This window comes from Watersipora subatra, chromosome 2 (genome assembly GCF_963576615.1).
Source record: "Watersipora subatra chromosome 2, tzWatSuba1.1, whole genome shotgun sequence".
Classification (NCBI taxonomy): Eukaryota; Metazoa; Bryozoa; class Gymnolaemata; order Cheilostomatida; family Watersiporidae; genus Watersipora; species Watersipora subatra.
This window is the reverse complement of record NC_088709.1, coordinates 1,426,756-1,452,683: the sequence shown is the minus strand read 5'-3', so window position 1 is coordinate 1,452,683 and position 25,928 is coordinate 1,426,756. Positions and strand designations below refer to the sequence as shown.

At 36.7% G+C, this 25,928-nt stretch overlaps 2 protein-coding genes across 2 annotated transcripts in view; both read left to right on the top strand.

Moving 5' to 3' along the window:
- Positions 1-1,232, top strand: part of LOC137386990 (VWFA and cache domain-containing protein 1-like) — a 36,398-nt gene extending 35,166 nt beyond the window's left edge. The window contains exon 24 of the mRNA XM_068073252.1: positions 414-1,232. Within this exon, the coding sequence (XP_067929353.1) occupies positions 414-578 (165 nt within the window). The 3' untranslated portion in view covers positions 579-1,232. The remainder of the gene's footprint in view (positions 1-413) is intronic.
- A 510-nt stretch (positions 1,233-1,742) lies between these two features.
- LOC137387477 (kelch domain-containing protein 1-like) lies at positions 1,743-25,797 on the top strand. The gene is made up of 9 exons (XM_068073911.1): positions 1,743-1,872; positions 16,102-16,252; positions 18,075-18,233; positions 18,931-19,085; positions 21,700-21,889; positions 22,467-22,526; positions 22,661-22,819; positions 24,748-24,930; positions 25,525-25,797. Exons 1-9 carry the CDS (start codon positions 1,810-1,812, stop codon positions 25,566-25,568), a joined length of 1,164 nt encoding a protein of 387 aa, XP_067930012.1. The 5' UTR covers positions 1,743-1,809; the 3' UTR covers positions 25,569-25,797.
- Positions 25,798-25,928: the final 131 nt, after the last annotated feature.

Sequence of the window (25,928 nt, the reverse complement as noted above, 5' to 3'; positions counted from 1 at the left end):
ACTCTATTGTATGTTGCACAGACTATTCCAGTCACATGGTAACTCTACTGTATGTCGCACAGACTATTCTAGTCTCATGATAACTCTACTGTATGTTGCACAGACTATTCCAGTCTCATATAACACACCTGCTAACAAACCCTGTTCTTTATATCATTTCATGAGATTTACTGCTTTGTGTAAAGGAGCCACACATTTCTCGCTGCAGACTGAGAAGTGAGCCATAAAGAACTAGTGTAGCCTGATGGTCGAATTCACCAAATATAACAACAATTGTTGCTCTCTGTATCGTCTAATAATCGTTCTTATCATACATGTACAGGTAGTTTACCTCTCACAGACCTATTACGCTGTTCTCCGAATGGTGTGATTAAGACCTCCTATATTGTAAGGTTTACTCTTTCCGTTTGCAGTCAAGTATTAAACTGCCACCTCCTCCATCTAAGAGCACAAACAGGGCTATTCATCGACTCAGACTCGAAGAAGGAGAGTGCAAAAAGTTATTACCTACAGTTGGCCGACCTCAGACTATCGAAGAGCATCCTGAGTTACAGAGAGAATGTGATTTGGCATCTTAGCCTTCGATCTCTTTTTTCACTGTACATATATTTTTATGGTATATATATATATATTTGTACAGCGTGTTTGTGTGTTTATCAAACTTATAAAATGTTAGTTTTATAGCTTGTCCTTTATAGTCACTCAACCCGCTTCAGTCATGACCGCTTTCAGCTTCATCCTTGTTCTATGAAAGTTTGATTTACGTGTCTTACATGAACAGTCCCATTGCCATTTTTGTAGCCATCCCATTTTAACATTTGTATCACTAGTCGGAGCAGGCTCCGTTCAATCTCAGTATTATCTTATTATTTAACTCGTTTTCAATTTGGTTAAAGATATCAGTGTATGCATCGTGACCTAAATAATTTTTAAAATGTTTCTCATCTCATGGTTCCTACATAAGCACAGAACAACATTGTTTAGCGTTGTATGGATATGGTTATAACCATTGTCACGAATTTTCAAAGTCCTCGACGGGGATCTGGCGATTTGATTTGTTTGGCCCTTTACTGAAATCTTGTATTATGTAGAGAAAGTTTTTATTAGTATGTTTCAACAAATTTTTTCGAGCGCTTGTATTTGTTTCCTTTTAGTAAGTATAAACTTGTGTAGATTATGTTATGACTGTAATTTATTTGTATTGAGTATACCTATATAAAGTACCTCCATCATGTGCTAATATGTACTATATAAGATGTACCATGACAGCGTCATTTTACCTTGGCTAAAGCAAACTGTTCCTTAGGCTCCTAGCCAGAGTTATGCCAGATTTCTTCGAATTTATTTCACCTGGAAATGTCCAAGGTTTTTGCTCAAATAGACTAACTTGCATCAGTTACTTAGTGTCTATGCTATTTCTGTAACCCTTTAGGACTCACTTGCGATGGATATATGCTAGATCTGTAATATGGGATAGGCAATAACTCCTATTCATTTGATGTAATGAAATGTTTTGATACAAAACTTGCGGTCGTGAAGTCTAGCACGGATTATCAATTCTGAAAATTGCACGGTAGTTCACTCAATTTGCTTATACATGTATACTAAGTAGGCAACTCCTGATATAAACGAAATCAAAACTAGCCTGAGTCGCCCTTGCTATATGTATAAATGAAAAGTATGTTCTGTATCATAAAACTCGTGAATCCATTCACACCATGCTACAGTTAAACTCTCAGTCTCGGAGAAAGAGTTCAAGCGTGAATCGTCAAGTTAGCGCTAAACTGTAATAGCTGCGTGATTTCTAAAATGCCAATGGCTACTAGCGAAGAGCCGTTTACATGCAAGGATTACCATAGCATCGTTTGGAAGGTATATTATGGCCTATTATGTAACGAAAATTCATTTGTAGTTTGTTACAACGATTCCTAACATCAACAATGACATCACACAAGACCTTTTTTATGAGCAGAAAGGATGCGCCTCAATTTTTGCACTTTGGTTCGACGATAAGGCAGTATATTGTCATGGGTGGATATGGAAAAACTATGTTGTGCATAACTAATCCGAATCCACCCACAACATTAGTGTTGAGTTTGCTTGTCATTTTATTCTATTTTGACTATGTTCAGTTTGTGCACTTTTGCTTATCTTGTGAGAACTAATTTGATTATTACCGGTTCATGTTGTTGTATTAAACATTGATAGTAGTGGATTATCATACCAATTATTCTTACAACTGTTAGGGAGTAGCTCAAGTTTATTCTCGAACGCAGATGCACTACTAATTGTCAGTACTGACTGCTCAGATAGGATCAGTCTTAAACCATAACTGCCACGAACAACTTTTATCATATTTACTAGGTAAATCAGACATGCTGATTCCGATTTTGTAATCAAAATAAAGATTAGGCCACTAACTTTCAGAGTAATAAAGAACTTTTTATAGCGTTTTAATATCGGTCTCGAAAACAACACGATCGGCATAACAAGCTCCGCCCATAAATACTTGACGTAACCTAGCTTTTTAGGAACAGAAGTTACGTAGGGATGTTTAGACCGATTTAGAATAATAGAGATGGGTGTTTTAAAATTCATTAATATCTAAATTCAGCCTTAAAAATGATATCAGTCTTTTCTGAAAGGTAGATAAGCTATTTAGCATTGCATATTTAAAAAGCGCAATAACAACGCTAGCTCGTGATAAAACCGCGCTTTTTGAGCTCATTTTTCTCGGCGTCCAGCCCATTTAAACGTCATGTAACAAGCTGCGAGCAATTTTAAATAGTTTATATCCCTTTCATAAAAAATTGAAACTATTTTACAGGCTGGATTTAGATAATAATGGGTTTTAAGACACCCATCTCTATTATTCTAAATCGGACTAAACATTCCTAACTTCCGTTTCTGAAAAAGCTAGGTTTCGTCACATATTTATGGGCGGAGCTTGTAATGCCGATTGTGTTGTTTTTGAAACGGATATTGAAACGCTTTAAAAAAGCCTAAATGACTTTGAAGGTTAGTGGACTAATCTTTATTTTGAGTACAAAATCGGAATCAGCGTGTCTAATTTACCTAGTAAATACGATAAAAGTTGTTCGTGACAGTTATGGTTTAATAAATGACTGTTTAACCAATGTTTGGTTGATTAACGTAATCAAAATCCTATAAAAGACCTTTCTAGATGGGAAAGTCTTAGACTATGCTTTGAGAAAGGGAATCCCTAAGGTATGCGAAGAGGGTTTCCCAATACTTTGTTTATTTACGAACAAGAAAATATATAATAAGTTGCACTCTAGACTAAACTTAGAAAAGTAATTTCTAGAGACTTAGAATATAGTCACCCCCTTCGTTCTCCAAAAGTTGACTCTTCCACTTAATCTGCTGACACGTCTGTCTGCCATGATGAAGCTGTATTAAAAGAGTGTTGTATATGGGTGTATATGAGTCCTTATATATGGGTTGAGAGTTGGCCTTGGTGTCCAAGAGTGGAACTATATGTTTCAACTCTTGTGTTTTGAGTTTTGTAATTTTGGGGGTTCCTGGCTACGTCTCATTGTATTTCATCAGCGGAGATTTCAACATGTGTAATCTCCAATCATAATGGTAAGCCTGGTATAGATTGGTGTCAGATACGGAGCTTGCTATCACATGACGCAAGTTGTCATACTCTGTGGTAAGACTAATCTTTTGGCGATTATCTGAGATTTCCTTACGCGAAGTTCTCATTGTCTTGGTACTACAATGGGTAGGTTGGAACTAGAAATAGGTTTGTAATGGTGATCTTCTCATCTCCGGAATTTGTATATGTTGTCTCCTTGAGGATCTATTTGGGAAGTTATTGTAGCTTGTTATTTTCTTCATGTCTAACTGTACATGGCTGGTCTTAGATATAACAATGTTCTAGTGTAGGTGTTAAACTGTTGTAAGCAATACTGATATGTACCAGTCAATGTTACTTCTTTATTCGATAAGTCAAACAATTAAAATACACAACTACCAAAGTTCTAAACAATAATATTATTGACAAAAGGTTGAAATAGCGAATAAAAGTTACACCCTTACTCGAGCAGTCGTCCATATTTGCTTGCTTGGTCCATACGACTGCGAGTTGCGACAGTCAAACAAGAGTCATGTCAGTCCTTTGATATAGAAGCGCCGCAGTTGAGGTAGTGAAGTAGATAGAGGCTCCACAGGCAGAGGGAAGAGAAAGGGAGGCTTTAGAGGCAGAGGGAGCCTCAGCAGGCCCTTGAGAAAGAGATAAATAGATAGATGCTGATTCGTTGGAGCTGTTCTCGTTTATAAATGTCTCTGTTAGCTTGTGAGAAGGTGTTTTGGGGCTCAGGTTCTGTTCTTTATGTTGCAGTGAGTTAGCAGTTTAGTGAACTTGTCTTAAGTATGGATTGGGGTAATGATTGGAAATTATGACTAACTCCAATTGTCTTAGTTGTGTCTGGTACAGGTCTTATATCTTTTGGCATGTCAATTGATGTCTCTTTTCTCATTTTTCACTTCCACAGGCTTTTAAGCTGTTTGTAGATGAGTAGGGGAGATGGGGGCATATTGGGACATAGCACATTGTCCCATCACAATATTTTTTACTTGTCTTCTCTTGGCAGCAGTAATTTTTAGTCAGGTTATAGGAAATGACATCATTGGGCAGCCATATTGAAATCAAGAGCCAGAGACCAAAAGCTACAATTTTGTAAGTGAAAACTTTTTTGAGATATAAAAGTAAATTAGAGCCTTATACTGGAAATTGTGCTCAGTAAAAATGACCAGGTACCAAGCTTTTTAAACAGAGAATAGTTTAATGGTTAAGGTTTTAAGTGGCTTGTGTCAGACAATGTTGAAAGTTGAGAAATTTTTGTCACACAACCTTTTGTGTGGTAGGTATGCCAACGGGGCATATTAGGACAACATAGATGGGGCTTATGGGGTCATGTCCCAATATGCCCCATATATGCTGTTAGCACGCCTACATATTAATTGTTATTATAGATCATGGTTTGCAGCAGAGCCCTACAAAGAAAAACAGACCATATGATACTCATATCCATGACGCTGTCCAATCAGTTATAAATAACACCCTAACTCTGAGAATGGCTGCAGAGTCTGTGGGTATGCTTAAATCCACCCTGGCCGGTGCTGTGGACAAAGCAAGAAAAGCTTAAGAATGTGGTGACACTGTAGCTACGTTTCAACCAAGGCATGGACAACTTCGCATTTTCAATGACTGAAGAAAGCCTACTGGTGGACTACATAATTAAAGCTTCCAAACAGCATTCTGGACTGACCAAGAAAATGGTTAGAGAATTCGCCTACGAATCTGCATGCCATTTAAATAGAAAGCAATCCGAAAATTGGAAAAGAGATAACATGGCCGGTGCTGACTGGATATATGGATTTTTAAAACGACACCCGATAATCTTAGTGAGGACACCAGAAGCGACAAGTTTGACTCGTGCGACCAGCTTTAACAAAACTATTGTCCAAACCTTCTTCAACAATCTCGAAGAAGTTATGAAACGATATGAACTTTCTCCAAGAGATATATATAACATGGATGAAACAGCCCTCACAACTGTCCACAAGCCTGAGAAGATTCTTGCACATAAAAACATCAAGCAAGTAGGACTTTCAATTTTAGTAGAGAGAGGAACTCTTGTGACCCTAGTAGGTTGTATTAATGCACAAGGTGGGTCGATTTCTCTATTTATGATTTGGCTGCGGGTGCACTTTAAAGAGTCTATGTGGAATGGGACACCTCCTGAGTCTGCAGGTACAGCATACCCGACTGGCTGGATGAATCAGGATATATTCCTACACTGGCTGGCTCATTTTGTTAACTGCACTCGGTGTTCTAAGGAAAAACCTGGTTTGCTGTTAATGGACAACTACATAAGCCACATCTCCATTGCTGTGATCAACTATGCTAAAGAGAATGGAGTGATATCGTTAACTTTCTCTCCTCACTGCAGCCACAAACTACAGCCTTTAGATAGGAGTGTATTTGGGCCATTGAAGAAGTATTATAATGGGAGTAGCAGTAGATGAATGATAAATCACCCAGGACGTACCATATCAATTCATGATATTGGTTGTCTTATTGGTGATGCATATTCAAAGGCATTTACACCTCCAACATCACATCTGGATTCCGTGTAACTGGTATATCCCCATACAATTATGATGTGTTTGGGGAGGATGAATTTCTTCCATCCAGTGTCACTGACTGACCCTTAGAAAATGAAGCCTTCAGTCCTTGTCATTCACCTGGTGCTCTACCGAATAGCTCTTACAAAGATTGCCATCAACTCTCTACATGTGCATTTACTAGCTCTGTTTTAGCAAATGGAAAGACATGCACCTCACATGAACTTAAACAATTTAAAAAAGCACTCCCACGTAAGCTAGGCCAAGCTGGAAAGAGAGTTAAATCAGATTTTGACAAATACTCCTGTAAAGGAAAGAATTGAGACAGAATACACTGCTAGAAAGAAGCTACCCAAAAAATGCAAATCATCATGCCAGACTATTCATGAAAAGTCCTCTGCCAGTGAGGATAAAGAGGCACTAGTCAAAAAGCTGGCACAAGAAGAAAGCTCAGGCGATGAGCTGCAACTCGCAGATGAGAGTGACATGGAACCCACGGATAGCATCAAGCCTGGCGACTATGTTTTTTTGAAGGAAAGAAAGATTTTAGGCCTAAACACTTTGCTGGTCTAGTCACTACCACTGATGACTCTATCATTACAGTGTCATTCTTCAAAACAGTCCATGATAGGACTAATGTGACATTCATTAAGGCAGAGGTAGACGACATTGCAGATGTTGACAGTTGTGATATTGTCATGGTGCTCCCCTCTCTCAATATTACTGGTGGCACTAGCAGACTATCAGAACGAATGTTATTTGCTGTGGATCTGACTAAGTTTTTTATAAACTAACCTCATGTAAGCAGTTCACATAGATTTGGTTTGGGGTTTATGTAAAATATATAGTCATTATCATGATGCAACCCCATTGTTTTTGTATAGTCCCGAATTGCCCCGACCTATGTCATAATATGCCCCACCATTGGGGCGTATTGAGACAGGTGACACATTTTTTTCAAACGCTTGTTGCACATTCTCTGTTCAAACAACGTTTTCAGTTGTGTACAAGAATAAGCACATGCTATTATAACCTATTGCAGCACCAAATCCAGCCGAAGTAAAATTCCCTCTTTTTGCAGTCATAAAATTAAGAAAGTGTTCCAATATGCCCCTATATGATGACTGTCTTTATTGTTGATCCTCTGATGTATTAGGTGCCATGTTCATTGGATTATTGTGTATATCTTCGGTGTTTAGATGTTTCTCTGTTATGCTATCTGCTTTTGCTAATTTTTCTATACAATATATCAGATTGCTAGTAACCATCTTAAATGTGGGTCATTTTGAAGCATAGTATGTACGAGTACCCATCTAGTGAGGTGTTAGTGTGGGTCATTTGTTGGGAGTCGGAACTTTTTGAGATTTTGTATTGTACGAGATAGAAAACCTGTAATACGGTTGTCAGCGGTCAAACTAGATCCTCGTGGTTCCTGCGGGCATTGGGAGGTCTTTTTTATGCTATGCTGTGTTAATAAATGTGTATACATGTACAAGATTAACAATGCTAGAGTGAAACTCAGCCAAGACTCAAACTAAAGGAGAAGCGATTTAGATAAAAACATAAACTGCGTAGCATAAAAACTAGAAGCCTAACAATGAACAATAGCAGAAATATAGCTGCTGTATAACTCTAACAATTGTCGTAAACCTAAAAGTCAAGCGAGATATTTTAAAGATCAATCTCTATGGAAAGTGTAGTGACCCCAAAAAGAGCCGTGGGAGGAATAACTACGAACAGTTATCCTAGATCTGTATGCTGCCGGTCTAAAGGATGTCAAACTCCTCGAGGCCAAGAGGATCTCGGGGATTTCTTGCAAGTCCGGGAGGCAACTTCTTCTGTTGGTGTAGGCACTACCCTGGGAGAGTTTGATGGGGCCACTCCGGTCTTCTGTGCCCACTCTGCTGCGCCCTCAGAGAAAGCACATCCCTCTCTTTATCTGTTGGTAAATCTTGTGAGCGTTGTCTTCGGGGCCACCGACTGCTGATGAGCTGCTTCAATACGCTAGTTCAGCATCGCCCTGGTAGGAAAGACATTTCAGCTTCATGTCATGGCACTTCTTGTGTCGCCGCAGTTCCCTCAGCAAGGCGCTTTGGGCATTTGACGCGGAAAAGCATGGTGAACTGATCGGAGGAAAATGTTGACCGAGCCGATATATATAGAGAAAGGGCTTCTGGGACAGAGGTCAATCTAGAAAGATGACAGACACCATTTATCTAGATTTATAGAAAACTAGTGAATACCCGGAATTGCTCGGGTAATAAACAAGTTTTTGCACAGAAAATTAGTTTTATTTAGCATTTTAGCTTGAATATTTGTAGACATTGTGTGTCATTGCCACATCACCCAAGAGGTGAATGATTGCAGGTTCTTTTTTTTGGAGGTATTAGATTATGTGTAACTTTTCAGAATACATCTTATTTACATATTAAATACATACGTATTTAACAGGTTAATTTTTTTAAAAACTATAACTGAATATAGAAGTATTTTGTAATTGAAATTTTATTAGAATGTCTGAAAAAAATGGTTAGATGATAAATTAATTATAAAGTAAGTTTGGAAATCAACAAAGTGATAATAACAGTGATAGGGAATTAACAATGTTTAAACTTGAAACACCATATTTAAATTGTTTGAAAAATGAAATAATATTAAAGCGAACTTTACAAACTTATATTATGAACTTATAAATTAATACAAACTTTATAAATGTAATAATGATTTATTATATATAAGAGAGTGAGGAATAACTGATAATTATAACCTTACACGATAGTACAGTAAAATAGTACTGTAACTACGATTGTTCTAAAGTGTGAAATCAGTCACAAATCAGAAAATCATTGGATTTGAAGGAAAGATGTGTAAGCTAATACACGAAGCGAACACTGTAATAAACTTTCGTGAAACACATGTGCAACGAACTCAAATATTTGTCTGTTAAGGAAAGTAAATTGCGCATGCTAATATACTATATCCATATGAAAATAAACATTAAATTAAAAATGGCAAGATTTATACGAACGAAGAAGTTTTAAATAGAACTAATTGAAGATTAAATTTTAATTGAAAGAAATAATGTAAAACCGTAAATAAAGAAACAAACCATAACTGTCACGAGCAACTTTTATCGTATTTACTAGGTAAATCAGACACGCTGATTCCGATTTTGTACTCAAAATAAAGATTAGTCCACTAACTTTCAGAGTAATGAAGGCTTTTTTACAGCGTTTAAATATCGGTCTCGAAAACAACATGATCGCCATAACAAGCTCCGCCCATAAATACGTGACGTAACCTAGCTTTTTAGGAACAGAAGGTACGTAGGGATGTTTAGACCGATTTAGAATAATTGATATGGGTGTTTTAAAATCCATTAATATCTAAATTCAGCCTTAAAATAGTATCAGTCTTTTCTGAAAGGTAGATAAGCTATTTAGCATTGCATATTTAAAAAAGTGCGATAACAACGCTAGCTTGTGATAAAACCGCGCTTTTTGAGCTCATTTTTCTCGGCGTTCAGCCCATTTAAACGTCATGTAACAAGCTACGAGCAATTTTAAATAGTTTATATACCTTTCATAAAAAACTGAAATTATTTTACAGGCTAGATTTAGATAATAATGGGTTTTAAGACACCCATCTCTATTATTCTAAATCGAACTAAACATTCCTAACTTCTGTTCCTGAAAAAGCTAGGTTTCGTCACATATTTATGGGCGGAGCTTGTAATGCCGATTGTGTTGTTTTCGAAAAGGATATTGAAAAGCTTTAAAAAAGCCTAAATGACTTTGAAGGTTAGGGGACTAATCTTTATTTTGAGTACAAAATTGGAATCAGCCTGTCTGATTTACCTAGTAAATACGATAAAAGTTGCTGTGGCAGTTATGGTTTAAAGAAAAATCGGCAAAATTGATCTTGATGAAAACGCTCAAAAGAAAGATGTCTTTTCTTCTGAGCATTTCAACAGTGATCAAGTTTTGCCAATTTTAATATGAAAACGTCCTGGCAGTCACATCACCTAAAACAACAAACCAATCTCAAGATATAGAAAAATCTCTATACTTTCTGATAAATTTTTTTAAACTTTACATTAGAACCCTTTTAATTTGCAACAATCTATTTATGCTTTTGATTTATATATATACAGTCAAACATGAATAACTCAAACTTCACGGGACCGAGCGAAAGTGTTAAGTTATCAGAGCACCATCACAAGTCCATGTATTTATTTATTTATTAGTAGATACATGCACAAATACAAACTATAATAAAAATCAAAAGCATAAATGGCTTGTTTCAAATTAAATGCGTCTAATGTAAAGTTTAAAACTTTTTTATCAAAAAGTATAGGAGATTTTTCTATCACTTGAGATTGTTTTGTTGTTTGAGGTGATGTTATTGCCAGGACGTTTTTTAGATTGAAGTTGGCAAAACTTGATCGTTGTTGAAATGCTCAGAAGAAAAAACATCTTTTTCTTTTGAGCGTTTTAACCGAGATCAATTTTGCCGATTTTTCTTGCAGTTTATGCGAAGGTCACCTCACTTTTTCATGCTTCCAAAAAGCGATCGCTAAGCGGATGTTTGATACAAATCAAAATTCACCAAACCTTTAGAAAAGTCGTTGACAAAAATATTTTGCCGACGGTGGTAATAACGATGCCTATGATTTACGAAAAGTTGAGGTTTACCTCTATGACTTGGAATAAAGTGATTTTCTAAAGCAATAACAACGGTCTCGGTAGCCGTTGGGCAAAAAACTGTTCGAGTTAACAGAGTTGAGGTCGAGTTATAGCAATTTATCATTATGTGGGAACGGACCAAAGAAACCGTTCGAGTTAACCATGTGTTCGAGCTATCCGTAAGTGAGTTATCCATGTTTGACTGTAGTTTGTATATGTACATATATCTGCTAATAAATATATGGACTTGTGACAGTGCTCTGATAACTTGAACGCTCTGATAACTCGAACACTTTTGCTCTGTCCCGTGAAGTTTGAGTTATCCGAGTTTGCCTGTATAACTTACACCGATTAGCGATGAATATCTCTTTCACGCATTATGGGAGTGATTGCGGCGGATAGCACATCGGCAATTTCATCGCAATCAGTACAACTGTTAAATTTTAATTTCGAGAGAAATTTTTTTTGATTTTGTATGGCAGACAACAAATTTGCCCTAGTACGGCGATGACGAAAAAGCATCGCGTGCATAAAGTTAGACAAGAAATATTTTATAACAGGAGCATCATAACCTGTAAGCGTGCTGCCGTACAGCATGTGCAATCCGAAATGTATACAGTATATAGTAAGAGTGAAGGAATGATAAGAACTGCCAGTCTTGTGATTAGATGCGTGTGTTTACAGGCTTACTGTTGCAATCTTCGTGAGTTGAAATCCAGCACAATGCGAATTTTTCATTCCTAGTTTTTAATAGCGATAGCTGGACAAACAGAGAATGACCTGGACAAACAGAGAACGACGACAAGCGACCAACTTTGTGATTTACGTATATAGATTCGTACGCAATGAACGATCTTTAAAGCACATAAATTACATCAATTTTTTATTATATAGTTCAATACATCAAAGTCCTGGCTTTCGAATCAGCCTATATTCAATACGCAAAGAATAATAGAACTATGAAAACGGGGTGTCAAAAGTATGTCTTGCAATAAAAAAACACTTGGTTGTGGTTCCCACAATGTGATGTCACAATTATTATTAAGCCTTCGATAGTCGATCCCTTTCGCTGCCATTGAGGCTGCGCTTTTCCGTGACAATCGGTGCTGTTAAACCCAAAGAGCGCTAATAGTAAACTAGGATTCTAGATAATTAACAATGCCCGGGGATCGTGCTAACGCCCGACCAATACAAACACATGTTCTGGGTTTATTAATTATGTTTCAATAAATATACTGTTGTTGATAAAGGTAATGAAATCACAGCGATTAAATTGTGACCTGCGGTTGCGTGGCCCTAGGACTATATGTCAATCGCACTTTCGCGAGATCACGCAATGCTTGAAATTAATTAGTCTCAGTCCGTGACCCTCAACATCACAATAAAAAGAGAGGGTTATTGGATAATATCATCGAGAAAACATAGTATGGTGCTTGGAATCTGAGTTATTTATCATAGAAATAATCTGTACATAGAGAGCTAATGACACTGATTCCTTTGTCATATTCATTGGTTCCCTGGAGTTGTCCTACCTTCGTCTGCCACTAGCGTCATTATCGTAGTTAATAAATATAAGTGGTAAGCAATAAAATAAGCGGTAAGAGCACACAACACTGCATATGAAGATTGTGGCGTCACAATTTTTGAGTCTATACCATTGAAAATTTCTGCAGTAGAGCTCTGGGGCAATTCTATAAACACAAACCAATGTTTGTCTCACCATGTCAAACAATGGCTCATTCGAAAACCAAGACTGCTGTATTCAAATATATGGTAAAAAAAACTATGTAATTGATGTGCTTTAACAAATTTATTTTCGCTGTTCGCATGTTTGAAAAATTTATTTATATTCATGATTGCTTGTCAGAATGGTCTAAGTATCTGTTCCAATTAAGTACTAGCGGTTAATGACATTTAGGTAATAATTTTCTGTTTTTGTTTAATACGTTTTCTCAAGATAAGATTTGGTATTTAGTATTTTTTGTTATTAAAATGTGTCTTAGCGTTTCTCAAGAGGTCTGTTTTCTACATAAATGTAAAATTTTATGGACTTTTGTTATTGTTAAGATTATTGCGCTGCAATGGCTACTTGTCACTCATAATTTTCAATTGTTACGAATGTTAAAATTTTTACAAAGTCAGCAAGGCGATGTGATTGGTCATTTTCAACAATGACTGTTAATATCTAGGTCATTTGCTATGTAATATAAATACTGCTGCAGTTTTTAGGTAAGTTAGCCCATGTTTTGCTCTTGAAAGAGACACATGGTATTATTACTATAATAACTATAATAAATTCGTTTATTCGTTGGTCAAATGTGATTTCTGATCGTTATTAAATGACTAGCACCGAACTAGGACAATTTTGCAGCAATAATTATACAACTAAAGAATTATTGTTCTTACAAGAGTTGAGTTCTCTCCAGTTGGTTTCAGCAGGTTGTGTCGTAGGAAATGTTAGGTCCAGCGCAGATACGCTAGAAGTAAGACATGTTTCCACCCCACTCTTACGTGTTTTCGTCGCAGTATACTCATTCATGGAAACTTCTGAGCTTGCTTAGATTTTTATGGCGACAGCCATTGAGGTCCATGAGGCTCAATATGGACGGTCACATAAAATTATGTTTTTTTTATTTCCATTTTGTACAAAGTTAACGTCTTTTGAAATTCCTTTTGGCAATGCTTATCATTGACATCTAGTGCTTATCATTGACATCTAGTGCTGATCATTGACATCTGGTGCTTGTTGTTGACAATGCAAGTCAACTTTTAAGTAGAAGGCAAGAGGAATGAGTTAAATGACTAAATCAGTTGCCTCCTAAAAGAAATCTGAATATTTGTGTATTGGAGTCATACGATCTTGTCACATTATATTGGTGTATTGAAGTCATACGATCTTGTCATATTATATTGGTGTATTGAAGTCATACGATCTTGTCACATTATATCGGTGTATTGAAGTCATACAATCTTGTCACATTATATTGGTGTATTGGAGTCATACGATCTTGTCACATTATATTGGTGTATTGGAGTCATACGATCTTGTCACATTATATCGGTGTATTGAAGTCATACGATCTTGTCACATTGTATTGGTGTATTGGAGTCATACGATCTTGTCACATTATATTGGTGTATTGAAGTCATACGATCTTGTCACATTATATTGGTGTATTGAAGTCATACGATCTTGTCACATTATATTGGTGTATTGAAGTCATACGATCTTGTCACATTATATTGGCGTATTGAAGTCATACGATCTTGTCATATTATATTGGTGTATTGAAGTCATACGATCTTGTCACATTATATTGGTGTATTGAAGTCATACGATCTTGTCACATTACAGTGGTGCACGTAAACTTGGAATCACATTGTTTTGTTCACTCTATATCGAATGGATCTTCCATTTGCTTTCTATTTTCCCGCCAATTATGATGCCATGCCAGATATTATATATCAATCTGATCAGCAGAAGATGTGCTTTCAAACAATGCATTGATTGATTTAACACAATCATTTCTGAGTGATTTATATTAATCCTATTAAACAGATTAGCAATTTTATTTGCTCAGAAAGTTGGTAAACAGCATGCCTCGATGGTGTCAGATGGTGATCAAGAACAAGGGCTGGCCAATAAAATACTAATGCTCAGCTCAAGACACCTTACCAGTCCTTCTGAAGACCAACAATAACCCAACGGCCCTTTTCAGGGCCACCAATTTGTATAAAAGAGTTCGTTTGTATCCTATTTTATCAATTTTCACTAGCAACATTCATAGCCTGCAATAAGTCTGCCTTTCGGTAGATCCACCCCAGCGATAAAAATCTGAGAATATTTTTGAATATTTGGCATCATCTTGTTCTTCAGAATTTTCCCTTTCAAATGATATATATATTGATGGGGTTGAGGCACTCAACTCCAAAGAATTTCTTAGACAACAGCATATAAACATACATATTTGAAGATTTAACTGGTGATTCCAAGTTTATGCACACCACTGTATATTGGTGTATTGAAGTCATACGATCTTGTCATATTATATTGGTGTATTGAAGTCATACGATCTTGTCACATTATATTGGTGTATTGAAGTCATACGATCTTGTCATATTATATTGGTGTATTGAAGTCATACGATCTTGTCACATTATATTGGTGTATTGAAGTCATACTATCTTGTCACATTATATTGGTGTATTGAAGTCATACGATCTTGTCACATTATATTGGTGTATTGAAGTCATACGATCTTGTCACATTGCATTTGTTTACGTGAGGAAATGCATGAAAGCCAGATTTTTAGCACTGAATATTTTCTAAAACATGCAATAAAACTCTTATTCTAAAACCAATAAAAACAAGTTTTATTCTCATTTCACCTTGACATTAAATTCAGGCGATTATAGCTATAGTCTTTGCAACACCAGAGGCGAATGTAACTATTGGGGTTAACTTGAGCTGTCAGTTGAATTTACCAAGTATGTCGTTTATTTTTTGTTTTTGTATTTAATATTATTTTTCACTTTTAGGTAATACATCCAATTCTTCCATTTTTGCTAAATTCAGACTGCATCACATTCACTTTCTTATTCATGACAACTACCATAAGTTTCCATAGGTTTTTGTGGAAACGGTCCAAAGAAGTTTGGTCATGTTCCTGTATTATTTCTTGCTTTAATTCTAGTGATGAAGCCCAGACTTTTCCCTTGTCTACCACTACTACCACTCTCACTAGATTGTTCAGATCCTCGATTTACAAGTAGAAGATATGCATAGCTGTTTAATATGATTTAAACACCATATACTAGCCAAACCATATAAAGGGGAACTGTGTACATATGTAATGATTTACAAAGCTGCAGTTTTTAAGAAACTTTTGAAACAATATGTTGGAAATTATTTTAAATATTATATATATATAAATATTCCTTGCATTAATATGACTGCAAGTGAAGGTCTGGCTGTATTAGTTAACAGAAACTGTTTGCATTCAAACTTGTAGTTCACACGGATGAGCCTGAAAGTGCCGCTAAATTTTTGAAGCTATTTGAAAACAATCGGAGACAATACTAACTTGAATTATAAATAATTATAATTCCATGTTAACAGTTCTTCCACTACGCTTTCAATTAGCATTGAACCTCAGAGAATTCTGTTTTAGGACAAGGAGGCATGCTTCACTGAGATGTTTTGAGGAAATAGTTAGGTTTTGTGTGCGGTACAGTGGCTAACATGAGATTTGTTGTTTAGGTTGGTGATAGTAAGACGGAAGTAAAGCCAACAGCACGAGAAGGCCACTGTTCATGTGTCATCAGAGATGCTCTATATGTTTTTGGTGGAGTCTCAATTGACTCAGATGAGCAGGCGCATGAGAATGCTGACCTCTGGAGATTTGATTTGAGTATGCATTGATTTACTCCTACTGTTTCTCCTTTGTCTCATCAGTATTAGTCAATATTGGTTCATAAGCAGAATGCCTTTGGAACTGGGTCTCTTTCAAGTTTTAGGGAATTAGGCTGGTTCACACTATATCGCCGTATCTCGGCGTTGACGCCACAATACTTTGGTGATCATCGATGATAACAACGTTCACCCTATCACAAACCCATCCGTGTTTGCATCAGCAAATACTCTGTGACACAGTCTTCTCATTTTTCTTTTATTTTTTTGGAAAGAAACCTCTTTGATTTCGGTTGCTCAAATCAAATATTAGTCCTGCAGCAACTATCATGAATGGAAATAAATCTTGCTATCCGCTAGCACGAATTACTATCGCTGAAATTGTTCACATTGCACAGGCTGTCATCGTTGCTTGACAAAATATTTAGATAACTTGACAGCTGCAATCTTTCCCAACGTATCCGCGTTGCTTCGTCGATGCTATCGACCCCTGGTTCATGTAGTCGATGTTGAACGCCGAAAGGAAAATGCCGACATACAGGGTTATAGTGTGAACCAACCTTTAGACAACTATTAATAGGATTTTTCCATCAATAATTATCCTCAAGCGCTAAGCAAAGTCTAATGCAAATTATTGTTCATTTCTCAACTTTCTGCCTGAGCGTTAGCCATTTGTCTTTTGCAAGCAATCTCACTACACTGAATTGTCTTTAGCCAACTTATATATATATAAATATATATATTATATATATATATGTTTCTTTGCTGATTTATTGATAGTATGACATGGATTATTAGAAGCGTTAAGATAATCGACAAGTGGCTACATTAGCTCGGTTAGCTAGCTAAAAACACAATAAAGCTGTCGATACTTTAAGAGAAACAACAGTCCTCTCAGAAACTCAAAGCAGTTTCTCATCCCAAACAGCACATACAGTGTGTCAATACTACATTTAATAGGATTGATTTTAACTTATAATTGTCGTAGATGACAGCCAAAAAGCCTTGAGCATGTGATCAAACTGGTAGCACTTGCCCTGGTATTTAGTTGGAAAAAATATCTTTTGATGTTGATAGATTTGCTGATTGAAAAAAAGTGATATTTTAAGTTTTCTCTTTTTCTTAGAGCCTTGTTTTATTTTAATTTTTTAGACATTGTTTCTGCCATTTCTCTCTATGACTAGTGGTACAAGAAACATTTTTGGCTAACCTCTCGATCGTCGTAGCACTTTCTCTACGAAGAATAATCAAAATTTGGCTGATATATGGACAACCTCCTTTGAGCTCATACATTAAAATAATTTGCTTGCAGTGAATGTGTCAGCCCCTTTTCCAAGGTTGATGTGGATGATTTCTGTTTACACATCTCGTTGTTGTAATTGCGCTCTATGCAATCACTCATACTGGTACCCTTTCTATGATTGAAAGTGGGTAGTGTCATTCTTAGACTGAGCTTCTGAATAAAAAATGTTTGCAAACTGTTAGTTTTTGTTACTCTTGGCCTATTGAATCTGCCATCAAAACCAAATCATAACAAGTATTTTTATGTTATAACGAATCCAAGATAGTACAGCTCAACCCAATGACCCTTTTTAAATGTACGCTTCATAGAAAAATAGTCATCAGCATTATTTTATTGTAACGCATTCAACAACACCACTTGAGACTCCTTAAAAATCTGACAAGGAGTGAAATTTGTCTTCTCTGTCACATAGCCAAAACCATTCCAGTAGCTGACTTATTGCTGTTTGTGCCATTCCTAATTATGTTGGAGTTAATTATATCTCCTCAAAAGTTATTTTTAATATGGTCATCCTTGGCAGCGGAAGGAAAGTGGACAGAAGTCGCTTGTGCATCAGCCAGTGAGAAGCCCATGTCAAGGTCAGCCGCTACCATGGTTGCCGTGAATAACAAGCTTTATCTCTTTGGTGGTCTCAACCACTCCATTGGTTGGCTAGACAACCTCTTTGTGTTTGATATAGGTGAGTCCAACAGCTCTTCCCCCCACTCAGCAAGTTGTGAGCCAAATATTGCCTTCTATTTGATCTATTGATAAAGTGGAAATGGGTATTGTGCCTTGCCATGCTATGTGCTCACTTGTTGTCATTTTACAGGTTACTGCCATGAGCCACGATTTCACTCTGGTGAAGTGGTGGCAGTCGTGAAGACTTCACTCTCATTTATTACCCGCGCTCGTGTCATGTTACCATCCTAGGTTATGTACAATGTAGGTGTAGCGTTAAGCGTCAGCTTGTAATATAACTGATGCCTTACAAACTTTTCATAGCATATGAAAAGTTGGTTTTGATTTTTGTGTATGGCTTGGCGTGGCACATCTGTTTTTCTATGAAAAAAATATAATATACAAAAAATAAAGCATGCGACTGAGTTACTATTTGTTCAAGAACAAAATTGTCTGTACTTATCAAATGGCCCTCGTTTATGAAAATGGCTCCGCTCACAAATTTTCATTTACACATAACATGTTCACAACATCAGCTATTCTTCTGTCGGATTTGAAGCAGTCTTCAGTTATTCTTTTCTTCTTTGGTCACAGATGTGATTGTCAGGCTTTAGGAACTGGAACCGCTCAGGATGCCTCTGTCTTTGTTTGATTACTTACCTAGGATGATGTCATTCTACCAGACATCCTTCCCACTTCTGTAATTGATCCTTTAGAGACCAGCTGCTGGTTTGAGGAGGATGAATACACAGGTGACATGCCCTCTCCTCGGGAGAAACTTTCATCAGCTGTGATTGGCAACAAGGTGTGGCTGTTTGGAGGCTTTGGACCACAGCTACCCCAGCGGGGCCCTCTTGACCTTGAAGATGATGTGAGTATGCTCTTATGGTAACGCCTCACACTTCCCCATGCCCTTATGGTAACATACCAGACCTTATGCTATCATAATAACATGCCACAATCCCCGTTGCTTTTATAGTAACATGTTAGTAATGGTTATAACTTTGTTTCTCTAGTAACATGGGACCTTGTTTCGCTGTCAAACTTTTTCAGCACCAACTTTATTTGCTAGCAACCCATCATTGTGCTACATTTGATATGCTTAGCTCTTTCACCTTACGAAGTCAAACATTGTGAGATCTTCACCTCGCTATACGAATTTTATCTCACCATACGATTTTGAGAAAAGTTTCGCTCGAGTTAAAATTTGGTGGTCGGTGTACTTATAACGCACGTCGAAATAAAAAAGACACCGAAATATAGTTTCCCGAAAACATTTTCAGAACGTTTAGAAGAGACACGATGATCGACTTCGATTATGTCAGCATTCCGCGTGGAAAATTTCGTGTAAAATACGCGAGAGCAAATATTCATTTGTAGCGTTATTATATATTTTACTATAAACTTTCAAGTCAGCATACGTATATAACTACAAGTATCTACATTTAATTCGTTAGCTATGGAATCTGAGACCGATACAAACATTACAAAACGAAGGAAAAATGATTTCTATGTCAACAAAGTTGGATGTCGTAAATAAGAAGGCACCCGTATTATTAACATTGTCAAGGAATATGATCGCAACCAATCAGCATTTGCAATTATTATTAAAACAAGAACTCCATTAAAGCAAGCACAAGAAAGAGCTTCCGACTGAAGATTTGAAGGAGATCAGCATTCAAAAGGAGCAACCATTTAGTAAAGGCGAGGAAGTAAAAGATACAGAAAACCTCACATTGGCAGAAATATTTCAAGTGTTTAATTTACTGATGTGGACTGGTACATTAAAACAATGCATGTATAATATATATTATTTATCTCTTGTGTGGAATGTTTTTCATATTTTATTCATTTTATTTGTTTCCTTTTGATTTTATGTTTTATTTTCTTGTTTAACCATGTCTTGGCAGGTGGGCTTGTTATCTCCTACGTGAATACAATTCATCGTATGTATGTAACTCATATAACTAGCTACTCAAGATAGTTGACGCATTTACATTACTTTCTGAAACCTGTTAAAGCCCTTTCCTCTAGGGTATAAATACGTACAAACTACAAACTTTGTAGGTATGGTTACATTGATTCTTGTGCACATTTCATACAAGAAAAACTACTGTAGCACCTCTGGATCCTTCTACAAGCTTTAGCTAGCTAGCAGTTTTCTGCATTGCACCAGCATTTTTTCTTTTAAACTAGAAGAAAAATTGGACAAGACTAGACAACCTTTTTTAGCCTGCTAAAAATTCCATTTTATTACGTATATAAATTAATCTTCAAGTGTACAGCAACATAATTAGCATCGATACGTTTTTGCCTCCTCTCTGCTTTATTCGCTACAATATACCAGCTAAAGTCACGTTACTCCAAAGGTATGTACGTCCTGTATAGTAAATAAAATTTTATTTTTCTTTTCGGTAGCTATTAAATGGTCAGGTGTGTGAGAGGCCGCTTTCGATAACTGCATCGCTCGGCCTTTCTTTGAATTCTGGTTGAAAAAGGTTTCAACCAGACACGCTAAATTTTATAATGAAATGAAGACAGAAACTTATGAAGGATAAAATTTCGTGATTACAGTTAAAATTCATTAAAATAGTTCAAAATACATACTAAAACTTGGTTTTAAGGGTGAGTTTGGCAAGCTAAACTTATTTGAAATGAATTCAACGTTTATGTTAAGCGTACCTTTTGAAGGTAGAAACTTGTTACCGTACGATCTGCATTTGGTACACATTACAATTTTACAGTATTGCAGATTATAATCACTAGGTGCACTTAATACAATGCAGCTACTGTGGGCAACTATAGTTACTAATGTTAACATACTATTTTGTTACTAATTTTCAATATGTACAGCATTTTTATAAAAACTTTTGGACGATTTTTACCTTCTTTTTTTCATTGTATAATTACAATGGTTTTTATACCCGGACATACGATTTTTTCGCCATATGATGCCAGCCTTGGATCGGATTAACATCGTATCACGAGGGTGCACTGCACCTATTTTGCAGAGAGCATTTCACAACTGCCAGAGGCCAATTATATTTACTAAAAACCTGTTTTTAGCCATTCATCAGGCTCTTCCTGTGTTCCCTCTTTGTGTAGCCCTGACCAAGTTTTCAGCTGCTGACCCAGGACTATATATACATGTAGCTAGGACAATTTTGTATGTCTGCATATGTTCATTGATTCAATGAATTAAGAGATCCTGATAACCGAGATAGTTATGAATCCTGATAGTCGAGAGAGTTGTGAAGCCTGATAGTTGAGATAGTTGTGAAGCCTGATAGTCGAGATAGTTGTGAATCCTGATAGTTGAGATAGTTGTGAATCCTGATAGTCGAGAGAGTTGTGAATCCTGATAGTCGAGAGATTTGTGAATCCTGATTGTCGAGATAGTTGTGAATCCTGATAGTTGAAATAGTTGTGAATCCTGATCTCAAATTCTATTCACTTAAACAGCTGAAAATTGTCTTTCTTCGCAGGAAGATTTATCTAGTGACGATGAGATTGGGAGGCTTGAGCGGCAGCAGGAGGCAGTTCAACTTGGTTGGTTTGACCAACTGCATGAATATGACACAGAGGCAAAAGTTTGGGCCCAGCCCATGCAGCTGAGCATGGGCAAACCTAGCCCAAGATGTGCAACCAGCATGGTTGCACACAACTCCACTCTTGGTTGGTTTTCATGCAGTTGTCATCCTGTTATTAGTATAAGTAAAGTGTAACATCATTTTCTCATTTCCTAGCTTTGTAAAGCGTGTTAATTCAACTCAGCGCCCATAATCATATTTTCGTGAGACAGAGTGTGACAACTGCGGCTTGACTTAGCTCTCTATGGTAACCGTTGTGTATGTTCTTGATTGACCACAGGGCATTCCTTCATAACATCATCGCAGTCATATGATAAATATGAATGCCACACCATAACAGCCATGTTTGGAGACATCAAATGAGTCGATATATAGTTTTGTAAACAATATCAACTAAATTATCAGTCTTGGGTCGTAGCTTGGTTTTCTAGCAAATGCTACACAGTGATGATAGCTCTTTATGTGTTGAAACATGACCCGCCCTGGCAAATGTGAGGGGACATTTACATGTCTCACGCAATCATGATCAATTGCGGATCACTCATGGTTGAAAATGCATACCTACTACTCAATTTTAGCTGTTTTTGTGTGCTTACAGTAATATCTCCTTCACACTTGAAGCAGCATGTCAAACATTATCTTGCCCATTATTACTCTTGTAGTAATATTTGGTGGAAGAGATGCTGAAGGGAGGTTAAACGATTTGCACTTCTTCAACACCGGTGAGCTCTTTTACTAGCCCCAATCTTAGCCGACTATTATCACTGACTTGCTGTTTATTCCCCCTTCCTTTCAACATTATTTCTCCCCGCTCTCACACTTATGTTATACATATAGTGCTGCGCTCTGCTCGTAGAAACAAGGAAGTGGAACAAAGAGAGGGACATCAAGGGCGCCGTCCCAGCCTGCCGATCTTTTCATTCAGCAGCCCTTTGTGGATCTGGTGCTATGGCTGTGACGGGTGGTAGGTCTGTCGATGATCAGCATTTTGCTGATGTCTACTTATTTAACCTTGGTAAGTAGCTTTGTAGCGTTTATGTTTAAGGCCTATATAAGTATATTGAAGGTTTATATAAGTATGTTTAAGGCTTGTATAAGTAACCTGTATTGGTTTGTACTGAAAAAAGTATTTAATAAAATGGAGATAATACTTTGGTGGACGCCGGGCCATGACACTGCATTTCTTGTTTATTGTATGTTTTGTCCTTTTTATTATATTGTTGTTTTAATCGTTATGCTATCACTTATCGTTGTTGTCTTATTTTTTGTATGCGTTGTCCGTTTATTATATCGTTGTTTCACTCGTTATGCTATTGTTATATCTGATATACCGTCATAACACTATCGTCACTTAGATTGTTGTCATACCAATAGCTAGCGGTCCTATTTATTCACCTTGTTAGCCGGTGTTCTTACCGTTTGCCGGAACGGTTGACATTATTGTATATAAATGAGTGCGCTCATTTAGTTGAGCAGAGCAGATAGCCGTACACTCCTCAGCTAGTGAAATTTCCTTCGCTAATTAAAAGCTGAATGAAACTACACGCACTCTCTTCTCTTTATTTATTAGTAGAGATCATGCCAAGTAAAGGCCGGCAAATCCCTTTACAATATGTATGTAAAGTTCAAACAAATAATTCGAAAGTTATTCGAGTTACGAACAACGGTACATACGTTCGTATGTACCGTTGTTCGTAACTCGAATGTTCGTTAGTAGGGAACCGTCTGTACAGTCATACTTCGACTTACGAGCTTAATGCGTTCCGAGACTGAGCTCGTATGTCAATTGTCAATTGTAACAGAAAGAACATGTTGGTTATTGTCCTAACTTATCATATGCTTTCAAAAAGCAACAAATAAAAAATAATGTAAGGAAATGTGATAAATTAAAATGTAAAATTAAATACATACAATAGCAGCTAACGCTAGCATTTGCCAGAGAGGGAGATATAAGTTCTCCTTCATCACAACAGTTGACTTTGATAAATTTAGATTTTATCAAAGTCTTAAAAGACAAACTTAGAAGCAAATCTAAAAGCAAACTTTTATTTTTAACTTAACGTAATTAAAATATGTTCGGCGTTCATAGTTTGCAGTTTCTCGCTGGTTAGCTAATTTTTCCTTTGTTTCGTTTTCACGACTAGCCGGTCGTTTTAAGATGAAGCTATCTAAGGACGTTTGCCTTTGTTGCCCTTTCAACATGTTGCGATTAGGACGAACACAGGTGTCGCCACAAAGGTTTAATGCACGACCACTAGCCAACTTGTCTGAATGTCTATTTTTATAGTTTTGATAGATAGCACCGGCCTTTTCAAATAGCGTCGTTTCAGTTACGCTGTCAGCGGCCAATTGTTCATCTTTTATCCAATGCCTGATCGGTCTCCCCATCAGCGGTCGTGAAGATCGCTGCGCCGTTTAGAAACTATGGTTAGTCCTTTTGCGAGTTAAATGCCCTGAATATAATCCTTCTGTTTGGTAATTGTGGATGTATTTCTGTCATATTGCTGAGCTAGCTCAATCACGCATACACGTTTCGCATATTTTTCAATAATTTTCCGTTTAATATCAGTTGTTATCATTTGCTTTTTCTTTGCATTATTTTTCATTTTATTGGCAAACTTTCGGTCTACGCACAGTACTTTTAATTCACATAATTCTGCACTGAAAAGCGTGCACAAAAACACGGCACAAAAGTATAACCTGAGCAGTTGAAAAATGCAGATTGATGCTGTTATCATAAAACACCTCCGGCATACTTGGCAACTGACTCACGTGCTCATATCTCAAACATGGCTCATATGTTAGTGCTAAAACTTGCTTAAAAGCTGGCTCGTATCTTAAGTTTCTCGTACGTTGGAGCACTCGTAAGTTGAAGTATTACTGTAGTTAAACAGTTGCAGCGTATTCTTATCTTCCATATCTTTGCATATTTAAACTTTGCAGATAGCAGCTCGTGGAAGCAGATTGATAGTGTAGGATTGTCTGCCAGGGGCTGCCATACAATGAACTCTATCGGAGAAAAACTTGTTGTGTTCGGTGGCTCAAGCTCATACAGTGCATCACAACAGCACTGTGACGTCTTTCACAATGATCTCCTAATTGCTGAACTCCATCAGGCTGAGAATGGTTAGTTGAAGTCAGTGAGACCGCTAGTACTGATTGATGCTAGTATTGGTGTACAGGATTGATATTAACTATGATTCATCGATGGACTTTATTTAGTGTACAAAGTCTAGCTGTGTACACTAAATGAGTGTGTACAAAACCCAATAACCAGATAGATTTACCTAAAAACAGGATCATTCCAAACATGCTTTAAAAACTTCAAACGACAACAATCAAAAACTTCGCAAACGATTTGTCATACTGTTGATGTAGCTTTCAATGCTACCAAATGCTGCACATCGCTCGCTGCTTCTTTCCGTTTGATAACATGAGTTTCCTGTCTCTCATACTATTTGTTACTCATGTCAAAATATTCTGAGCATTTTGTTATAAGTTTTAATATAAAACTGATAGAGTTAAATCCGATAGAATGTCATGACGAAATGAAAAGTGAAAATACAAAATGGCTGTATTGAAGCTTTATTTCAGTTTAAAAGCAAATATGTTATGTATCACTTCTTATCTTCGGCACTCTCCACCCTCAGCACTTTTTACCTATAGAGCTATGGCTACAGAGATGAAATCCACCTAGAATGTGTATTGCTCTATTGACAGGCACAAGTGATGGAACACCAACGAAGATACGAAAAGTTGCCTGAGATGTACAAATTTGTTTTTAGGAGGAACCAAATTTTATCTTTTTAGTATTTACTGTAATGATTTTATGGTGACCTTTTTTATGGAATGACCTGTCGCCTTGTCTATGATATTACACTTATTGTATATTAATAATCAAGTGCTCTTTTAAATTAAGTCTAGATGCGATACTGTATATAATTAGATGTACTTACTTTGCTTCAAGAGAAAACCAATCCTATTTGTTCAATCGCCGCGTAGAAGGCTGCTCTGCAATGTCTCACTGCCCATTAAAGCAATGTATGTACATTCAGTGAATCACAATGGTTTATGCTGCCAAAGATTATGGCGGCGGATTATAAGAACAAACCAATCATGATAAA